The sequence below is a fragment of the Trichosurus vulpecula genome, chromosome 2 (assembly GCF_011100635.1).
Source record: "Trichosurus vulpecula isolate mTriVul1 chromosome 2, mTriVul1.pri, whole genome shotgun sequence".
NCBI lineage: Eukaryota > Metazoa > Chordata > Mammalia > Diprotodontia > Phalangeridae > Trichosurus > Trichosurus vulpecula.
The window spans coordinates 35539000-35549098 of NC_050574.1; the positions used below are offsets into that span (position 1 = coordinate 35539000).

Genomic DNA, 10099 nt, shown 5'->3' on the forward strand with positions numbered 1-10099 from the left:
CCTGGATTCCACCTAGCCCCACCCAGCCCAAGAGATCTTCTTCCCCATCCCAATATCTTTACTGGGGCCTTTTGTTTGTTATCTGCAAGGCCCCGCCGCCCCCCCCCCCCAAGTAAGTTCCTTGAGGGCTGGGACAGTCTTTCTTTTTTCTAATATGTACCCCCCCCCGGGGGCTATGTGATGGAATCACCCCTGGCTAGCAGAAGGACCACCAGCCATACCCCCAGTGGTCTCCATTCCAGAGAGGGAATCTTCCTTGGTCCTTTACTTTGACCCTGAACCTGAGTCCTGGGGAGAGGGGGATTTCTTGACCTCCCCCCGCTACCTTCAGTGGGATGGCATCCAGCCATAGTATTAGGCCATAACAGTGCGGGGCAAACGAGTATGGGTTACGATTTTTATCTGGTAAAACAGCCTGAGCATCTGGCTCAGACTTGAGTCTGGCTAATGATAAGAGCAAGCAGTACTGACCAGCTAGCCTTTCTGTCCCACTCTCAGGTTTGCAGAGCTTTTTATAAATGACTTCATTCGATCCTCACAACCCAGCTAAATTATCAGTTAGAACTACCCAGCCATCAACTGGCTGCCTCCTCCTCTTCCCTTGTAGGTCTAGTTTCATGATCTCCCACAGTGGGTTCTAGGAGGGCAGCCATTGAGCCTGGGAGGGCACTCCCCCGCCCACGGAAGGGGAGGAGGCTCTCCTTTGAATCCTAACCCAGGGCTTGGCACTTCAGACAGTGGATAAATGTTAGGTGACCTTGAATCTGATGTTCTTCCCTCCCGCTCCACCTGCTTCCTTACAGCCTGAGGGCATCTTGATCCAGTCCTCCCAAGTATTAGAAATGGCACCCTGCTCCTAGGCCTGGGTGACCAGACCCTCCCCTGCCCCGATCTGGACAGACCGACACACACAGACACACACACAGACACACACACACACACACACACACACACACACACGCCTTCCCTAAACGAACTGTAGACCAGGGGTCCTCACCATCTGTCAGTCCCACCCTTCCACATTCTTCCTGTCCCCCAAAATCTTCCATCCCTAAAGGTCTTGGGAAACAACTCCAGGTAACTCCCCAGTAATGTCACAGGCCCCTTTAGGTGACTTTTGTCCCCTGTAAACTGATGGGAACACTGTCCTGAACGTGGTAAATTTAGAGGGGCAGTAATAAGTGGAGGAGGAAAAAGAATTGCTTTGTCTTTGTTAAAACTGTGGAATTGGGGCAGGGGGCAGCCCAGAAAACTTGTGTAGGCCTGAGAGAGAGACTCTAACTCAGAAATGCCGTGCCAGCCAAAATGTGATTTACCAACCATTTTACTAAGTGTTTGTGCCTCCTGTGCAATTCACTGAGCTGGGCACAAGACAGGAAGGCCTGGCCCCAACCAGTCTAGGAGGTGGGAAAAGCTACGTTCATGAAATTCGTGAGATGAACCGAGTGTTCAGCAGAGCTGAGGCGTCGGAAGGGCCCTCAGAGAGGGCAGCCCATGGATGAAGGTCACAAGGACCATCTGTCTGGTGCCTTCACCTTCCTGTGGAGGGAAGGAGACTTGCCAGGGTCACTCAGCTAATCAACTAGAAGCCCAGCCATTCTTCTGACTCCACTCCACCATGCTGGGCTTTGAAGGAGGGATAGGTGGCATTTGGATAGGTAGAATTAGAGTTAGTGGGGAGGTCATTCCAGGTGGAGGGAACCTAGAGAGCAAAGATGCGGAGGCTGGGAACCTTGGTGCCCACTTCAGGAGGTAAGCAATCCAGTTTGGCTGGAGGGAAGATCCTGGGGGTCTAGGGTATGGCACTGAAAAGCCAGAGAAGGTAGGCAATGGGAACCATGGAAGACTTTTTCTAAAGGAGATATGAGGGAGTGTCCGGGTGCAAAGCTGTGCTTTGGAAGGCTTCCCCTAGTCGGCGGTCTTTGCAGGGTGCACAGGGTTTGGTGGGAAGCAGGGGTCACGGGTGGGAATTCCAGCTAGGAAGCAGCTCTCACTGTCCCAGGGCAACGTCATGAGACAGGGTCTCAGATTGGGAAGAGGGTGCATCCTCATCTGTGAATATCAGTTCCGGGTTATGCAGCAGGGGTCATCCACCTGGCAGCAAGATCCAGGTCCATTAAGTATTTCACAAACCTCTCTGTGCCCTTAGGATGTTATTTATAGATCAGTCACTCCCTGATATTCACACTTTTATTTGATAAACATGTAAATGCCAACTGGATGCCCAGCCAAGTGCTAGGGTCAGGACACAGCCTGGGGAGGGGTTGGGAGAAAGGGGAACTTTAGGGATCCTAAAGGCGGAAGCAGTCCTGTCCATGGAAGGTGGAAGGTGCCGCATTGGGGTGAGGGCAGCAGCATCATCACCTGTCTGGAGATGGAGGGGGTCTGGGCTAGGCCTTGGGGAAGCCAGCCTACTCCACCTTCTCCAAGGGGAACAGAAGCCAAGGGTCCCCGACCTCCACCTCCAGCCCTAGCCCAGGATGTGAGGCCCTCCCTGAAGGGATGGGTGTCAGTCACTCACCATATCTGCCTTCTCTTCCTTCTCTGGTCTTCCCTAGTTCCCTCCTACCCTAGGACCTGCTGGCACTCCAGATGTGGTAACAGGGGACCCTGGAAATCTAGGCCTCTAAAGGCCTCCAGCCTGAAAGCAAGGGTGGGGGTGAAGAAGATTCAGGTGTTAAGAGAGGGGCAATGGAGACCTCCAAGATCTCCCATTCCCTTCCCTTTTTATTCCCCCACTTCCTTCCCATCCCTCCTTCCCTGAGGGATACCTGAGAATGTCTCCGGGGACCTGCAGGGGTAGTGCATGGGGGAGGGCTGTGCAGAGGCTTGGCCACCCCCCCTCACCCAGCCTGATGGGCTCCAGCACAGGCTACGTGCAGTAGCTCCAGAAGTTTGGCCAAGAATTGGAGGACAGGCCTCTCAGGGTATCCCTCGCAGGGGGAACAGGGGCCTGAGGCAGCTCCTCCCCTGGCTCCCCACAGGTGGTACCCCAGGGCTCGAAATGAGCGCTTCAGCCGGTTCACAGCCCTCACTGCTGCTGGCCCTTCCTCATGCCCAATCACAGACAGCTCCACCCCAAAGCAGTGCAGACTCTCCATAGGGCACACCTGCAGAGACCCACCACCTCCATCCTGTCCTGGGGGACCTCCAGCAGAAAGGCCCCTAAATTCCATTCCCCATAGCCTTGACGGAACACACATTGATGGAGACTCATCACCCCCATCTTGAGGAGTCCTCATCAGAGGGCCCAAAACATGGCTTCTCAGAATATACCTCCCAAGACACCCAAACTGCTGACTTCTGAGGCACACCCCTCCCAAATCACTGGCATCCCAGGGTATCTAGGTGAAAGGGAATCAGACACTCTTGCCTAGGACCCCCGAGGACAGACAGGTTTGCCCTTCTTAAGGGCCTCTGACTTTCTCTTCTCCTCCACAGAAAAATGGGGAAATAGGACCCCCACCATGGGGAGTGGGATAGGGCAAAGCATACTCACAGAGAGACTATCCGGAGTGTAAAGGGTCCCGTCATTTCTATCGCCCTGGGATTGGAGGGGGAAAGAGCTGGCCACCAGATAGCCCAGGTTCCTTTCCCACCATGCCCTCCCATCCCCACCAGCTGCTGTCCTCTCCCAGTTCCCACTGGCCACCAGCCTGCCCACTCACTAGGGCCTCCATGATAGCCATAAGAACCTCGAGGGGCTCCCAAGGGCAGCTGGGGGGCCCCAGAGGGGGACCCCCCAGGGGGTGAACCAACACAAGGAGGGCCCAGAAGAACCACATGAGGGCTGGTGGGGAGGGGAGGGCCTCTCCTACCCCTCCTACCCATCTCCCTGGCCTAGGGAGCAGGGAGCCTCAGGCACCTGGAAGAGACGGATGGGAGGGGAGGGTTAGAGTGCATTTGGGTGAGGCAGAGCTCAGAGCTTCTGCAGAGCAGAGAAACGCTCCCCAAACCAGGGAAACTTCGGGAAGGTGTGAAGAGTCCCCACAGTGAGGAGGGGGAGATGTTGGCTTGAGTTTGGGAGAAGGGGGCCCAGCCACACACACTCAAATCTCACCGATACAGACTAGGCCCGTGTTCACAGGTTACAGTGTAACGGATTTAGGGCTAGTGTCATTAGACCTGAGTTCAAATCCAGCCTCATTCCCTGGCTGGGTCAAGATGGGTAACATTCATTTGCCTGCCTCAGTTTTCCCATTTCTGTACTAGTGATAATCATAGCCCTCACCTCCCAAGGTGGCTGTGGGGCTCAAAAGACATAGTATTTGTACCCTGCTACTTAATGCTAGCTAGCACTCTTCTTGTCTGGGTCTCTAGAGTAGGGGACTGGCTCTGTCTCTTTCCGTCTGTCCTGGAGCTGTCTGGGCCTCGGGGTGAGGGTGGGAGCTGGTGTCTCTGCAGGCAGGTCCCTGGCCATGTCTCAGGGGGTACCCATTTCTCTTCCATCCCCTCCCCCTTCACTCACTCACCCTCGAATCCATCCTATGCTCTCAGCTCCACAAAGGAATGACAAGTGGGAGGCTTCCAGCTGGACTTGGAAGTCTGGCCCCTCCCCGGTCAATCAATCGATCAATCTATCAGGGGCCAGCAACCAGGGGAGGTGCAGTCAGAGGTCCCAGGAGATGAGGCGCTACGGGTCCATGGAGTCCTGGGGACACATAGCCATAGACAGACACACCTCTGACCTCCCTGGACAGAGGGCTAGGCTGGGGAAACTGAGGCAACCCCCCCCCCCAGGCTGTAGGGGTGGGAGGCGCGGGTCCCTGAGAGGATGCCCAAGGGGGCTTGGAGGGGGGTTGCTGTGGAAACGGGGGAGGGGAAGGACTTAAGGTAAGGGTCTTGAGGAGAGTGTGGGGAGAAGGGGATCCTAGAAGGGGCTTTTGGAAGGGGGGAGTCTAAAAGCGGGGAGATGGAGGAGGGAGGAGAAGGGGGTGGTTCGAGAGAAGGAAGGCTGTCCTGAGGGCGGGCGGGGGGAGGATCGTTAGGCAGGGGGCGCTGAGGAGGGGGATGGAAGTCCAGCGGATGGAGTCTGGAGGAAAGGTCTTAGCCTAATGGGTGGGAGTCTTGAAAGAGGGAGCGGTACGGGTGGGCGGGGGCGGGAAGAGGGCCTTGGAATCTTAAATGGGAGGAGTTGGGGCAAAGGCCGGGGAGAGGAGGGGGCGGTGTCAGGGATGACTATACAAATGATAAGAGCCAGCCAATAAGGATCGCCGTCACTTCGCTGCTAGACCGTTGGCTCCTCCCCCTTTCCCCAAGGCCAGGCTCCGCCCCTGCCGTAAAGTGCCGCCGCCGCACCTCTTAGGCCCTACCCCCTTTCTCTGGTGAGCAGCTTGCCCAGGCGTCTGCGCCTGCGCAAACCGTGGAAAACAGCCCTCGCGTTCCCAAGAGCCCCTTTCGTGCTTTAGCGCCGCACGGGTGAGGAGCTCTCGTCTACGGCTTCCGCCGCTGCCGCCGCCACCACCACCTCCTCCTCCTCCTCCTCCAGCCCGGTTCTGGGCCTGCGCCGCCAGCCAGCAGCATGCCGTCCAAGGGGCCGCTCCAGTCCGTCCAGGTCTTCGGGCGAAAGGTAGGTGAGAGGGTCCGCGGGGTGGGGGAGGGGAGAAGAAGGGGGCCTTCCGGTTCCGCCGGGGCCCACGTGTCTGCGCCCGGGGACGCCTCCCGAGCTGATGGATCCGGGCGATCCAGAGGTTCAGATCTTGCCTTTGACATCTTCCCGCCCAACATCGGCTCGTTCTCTCCCTGGAGTGGGCTCGTGGATGCGTGGATGGAAGGCAAACCTCCAAGCGTGTCGCGGATTAGGCCTACCGTGAAAGAGCCGAGGTTCGATGGAGATAGCCCTGGCGTAGCGTTAGGAGGGGCCTGGATTCGAAGCCGGGAAGTCAGGCCTTGTCTTTGCTCTCGCAGGCCTATGACCAGCCCAAAGCCTCAGACCTCCCCCGTCTCACAAATTCACATACATAAAAGTACATGTGTCTGTATACATATATGTGTACTTATCACTCTGAAGTTTGCAACCTTTAAGAAAAACCAAAGAATTGCATCGCCCCCGAAACCCCACCCACCCAACTCTTAGAGAGATGTGAAATGGTCTTCTGGGTCAAGGTGGCCCCTTGGCTTAGGATGCCCTCAGCCCTTTGGACCCTCTTTTGCAGGAACATAATTCATCTTCCAAATGAGCCGGTGGCCTCGGGGTCTTTGTCTCTCTGGCTCAAACCCTTCCCAAACCAGATTGGGGCTCTTCACCCAAGGGTCTGCCTGGCATTGCCTCCACCAGGGCCCTTTTCTCAATTCCTCTCAGGGAGTGGTGATAGTATTTCAGTCTCAGCTGGTCTTAACTGACTGGTAGGGAGTTGGCCTGGCAGGGGGAGTAATTACCCCATGTTTCCAAATGGGAAAAGTGAGGCCAGAAGAGGGGGAGGCTTGGAAGGGCACCTTGCATTAGAATGAGCACAGGTCTGTGAGGTGCATTTGTGTATGTATGACCCTCAGGTTAACAGTCACTTGATCTTCAAAACAAAACCAATGAGGTGTGCGGGGTGCCCAGGATCACATAGGTCATATCTAAGACAGGATTTGAACCTTGCTTTTCTTGAATTCCTGCCCAGTGCTCTCTCCATTATGCCATGCCTCCTCACAGGTCCTTTGCCTGTTTTCTTCAGTGAAATAAAGGTTTTGGATTGAAACTTTCTGAACTAGAGATCTCAAATATTTAGCTATGGGTTACTTGGTGAGTTTGGACCCCTCCTATCTGCCTTACTGAATCTCAGCCACTTCTCCTGTCCTCTTCTTGGAAATGGGTGTAAGCTGTCCCGAAAAGTGCCTTTGCAAATTTTAAAGCACTGCACATGGAAAATTTACTCCTGTTACAGGCCCCTCAGCAATGCTGGAAGACCACTACATCTTTAGCTAAGTTTCTGTGTCTAGAAAATGGACGTACTCTCCCTACCCTTTATCGTTGTGGGGAGGAAAGCACTCTGTAATCCCTAAAACCACATAGAAATGTGAGTTTTTTTCTTCCCAGAAAACTGCCACCGCTGTGGCCCACTGCAAGAGAGGCAATGGGCTGATCAAGGTGAATGGGCGACCACTGGAGATGATCGAGCCTCGCACCCTGCAGTACAAGGTACCTGGACTGGCCTGCCGTAGCCTCAAGGGTTCTCTACACCTCCCCCGCCTCTTTAGCTCTCTTCATCTCTTCAGGGAAGAGAAAAGGCAAAGGCAGTCCCAGTGCCCTCCTTTTCTGCTGACCAGAGTGAAGGGGCCGGGTGGGGGTAGGGCAGGCAGACACACCTGCTGTTAAGACACTGAGCCAGCACAGATCAGGGGATAGCAAGGAGGCTGTATGTGCTTATAAGCTCCTCAGCAGGAGAAAATGTAATTCTTCTACTCACCTACCTTTGGAGGAAAAGATAACCTCGCCTAGACTTAGCAGTCCCTGTATTTGGCCAGCAGGGATTTATTAAACTTGTGCCTTGTGCAGAGCACTGAGAGTACAGATACAAGAAAGGGGGGAGGGAGGTGGTGAAGGACAGCTGCCTTAAGCCCCTCCCCTAAAGAGAGGCCTTGGGAGGAGCTCACCTGTGGTAGAAAGGGCCCAAAGGCTTGGGCTGAGGCTCCTGGGACATCATGATCATAGTTGGTGTTGATTGGTTTGGGAAGGAGTCTGCCCTTGTCACATAATGGGGAAAGAGTGTTCTGGGAGCCCTTGTCAGGCCATGAGTGGTTTGCCATGATAACCAGCCAGCAGATTATTTCACTGTGTTATGGTCAGTTGGAGTGATCCTAGAGGCACATCTGCTGAGACTGTCTACTGTTTTGCAGCTGCTGGAGCCTGTCCTCCTGCTGGGCAAGGAACGTTTTGCTGGAGTAGATATCCGGGTCCGTGTGAAAGGAGGAGGCCATGTCGCCCAGATCTATGGTGAGTTGGGTTTGGGTGGAAAGAGGAGCCCAGGAATGTCTCTACCAGCCTCTTGGCATTCTTGGGGGGTGGCAATTACATAGTCACTGCTAATGTCCCCTCTTCCTCCTTGTGCAGCTATCCGGCAGTCCATCTCCAAAGCCCTGGTGGCTTATTACCAGAAATGTAAGTAAAGAGCCAGTGATGTGGTCATTCCCATACCCTCCCTGTTTCCTGGGTATCATTGTTAGGCCTTGGGGGCTACATCCGTCCATGACCTGGGTCTACAGGAATCATGTGGACAGCAGCAGGGGCCATCGATTCCTCTTTGGGGGGTAGAGTTGGTGGGTGTTTCTGTGGGATGCTTTCCTTCTCTTGGCTCCTCCTTCCTTGTCTTTAGGGCGGGTGAGCCAGCTTCTGTTTACAAAACACTTTGCGTGTGTTTCCTCTTTTGATCCCACAACCCACCCTTTGGGGTGGAAGCTATGCCCAGGGTCACACTCCTAGTTAAAGGTATCTGGCACAATTTGCACCAGGTCCCCTTGCCAGCTGTCTGTAGATACTGTCTGTACTTAGGACCAAATAGGAGTCAACCTGGAATTGTTGGTCAAGTTGTTGTCAGTGTACTGATAGGGCTGTTCTTCCTCCTTCTACCTCCTTCCAGATGTGGATGAGGCCTCCAAGAAGGAAATAAAAGACATCCTTATCCAATATGACCGAACTCTGCTGGTGGCTGATCCTCGGCGCTGCGAGTCCAAGAAGTTTGGTGGCCCTGGGGCCCGGGCTCGCTACCAGAAATCTTATCGATAAGGCAACTGGTGGGATTGTGGGCCTTTTTGCAATAAATTTGCTATATAACCTTTTCAGGTTTAAGAAGCTGTGGTTGGTCTTGAATATGGATGGACCTTTATGTCCTAAGAGGGAAGCATTGGAGCTGAGCCACAGATCTCTAACCTTTCTCATGTTGAAGTGCTAGTCTGACGTAGTGGACTGTCTTCCCCAGCTACCCCCACATCGAGATAAAACAGTCACCCTTCTCAAAGTGGGTTTGAAACCTTTTTCCTGTTCTTAAAAGCAAAAGGACCCGGTCCTTGCCCTCAGGAAGCCCTTACTTAAGGAAATGTGACAAATAGCGCTGAACAAGGCATTTCCTATCTCTGCTCTGATGGTCTGCAAGGTGAGTTAGGGACAAGGGCCAGGATTAGGCGGCAGAGATGGGAAGTGGTACATGTGTCTGTATACATATATGTGTACTTATCACATATGCATAAATTGGGCAACTCAGTGCTGTTGTCAGGATGGAATGAGTCTTCTGTGTGCTGATGGATCCCAGAAGGTGATGGAAGTTGGTCAGTGATGTAGGGAGTGGGTTGATCAGGATTTCTAAGCAGGGAAGTGTTAGAACTATAACTGTTAGGAACAAACAGGTACCAAGTGTCCTGGTGAGGGGTAGGAAGATCCTCCAGAAAAGATCAGGCCTTGGGCACTGGCTAAAGGACACAGTTGACACTAACCAGAGGAGGATGAGGATGCTGGTGGGATCTCCAAGTAGATTTCACAGTTGGGTCTCTCTTAGGGCCCTGCTGGATCCCATGTGTGCTTTCTACCCAGCTAAATAGAGAACAAAGGAAATGCAGGCTGTGCTGTGGAGGGGTCCCTGCCCCCACTGTTTTCAACTGCCAGGAGGTGTGGAGAGCCTTTTCACCTTAATAAAGCCATTCAGCCTCGGGCTGAGGAGCTTGGGTGACCATCCTGAGGGTGGGCCCTGAGAAGATGCTGAAAGGGGATTTTTTCTTGGTGGGGACCCAGAAGCTGCCCTTTCTCAGAAATTTAGACTTCCCAGTTGGTGTGGAGGAAAGGGATGGGCCAAGAGGCAAGTGGAGGGTGTGTGATGGAGGAAGTCTGGTCAGGCCTCTACATCTAGCTCCTTCTTCTGGACCTCGAACTAGTAGCAGGGCACTCTTGGGCTTCTACCCTTTACCCACTGACAGGCCTTCCAACTCAGAATCTAGAGGCTAGGGTCCTAAAGACTTCAGGGGGAGAAGGTTGAGGGAGTTCCCTGGTTGAGGACCCTCAGCATCCCACCAAGCCCCTCTCTACACCATTGCCCTCCAATCCTAGCTTTGAAACGACTACTTTCTGTTCCCACAGCCATTACTGGGTTTAGGCTGTTGGGTTTGAGAAGAGTTGTTGCTTAAC

The 10099-nt window shown here is 54.0% G+C and overlaps 1 protein-coding gene and 1 long non-coding RNA gene across 3 annotated transcripts; one reads left to right on the forward strand and one right to left on the reverse strand.

Annotated features, from left to right (window-relative positions):
• Positions 1-2172: 2172 nt before the first annotated feature.
• On the reverse strand, positions 2173-5114 carry LOC118835827. Of its 2 annotated transcripts, XR_005009523.1 has the most exons (5): positions 4473-5114; positions 3669-3865; positions 3500-3544; positions 2522-2641; positions 2173-2368 (listed from the first exon to the last, which is right to left on the reverse strand). It is a non-coding gene; the product is annotated as an uncharacterized LOC118835827 (long non-coding RNA). The 2 variants fall into 2 exon arrangements; XR_005009522.1 differs by lacking the exon at positions 3669-3865 and having other exon boundaries at positions 4473-5113.
• Positions 5115-5365: 251 nt separating this feature from the next.
• RPS16 (ribosomal protein S16) lies at positions 5366-8776 on the forward strand. The gene is made up of 5 exons (XM_036743109.1): positions 5366-5569; positions 7025-7126; positions 7825-7921; positions 8039-8086; positions 8565-8776. The coding sequence occupies exons 1-5, from the start codon at positions 5522-5524 to the stop codon at positions 8708-8710; spliced, it is 441 nt and encodes a 146-aa protein (XP_036599004.1). The 5' UTR covers positions 5366-5521; the 3' UTR covers positions 8711-8776.
• Positions 8777-10099: the final 1323 nt, after the last annotated feature.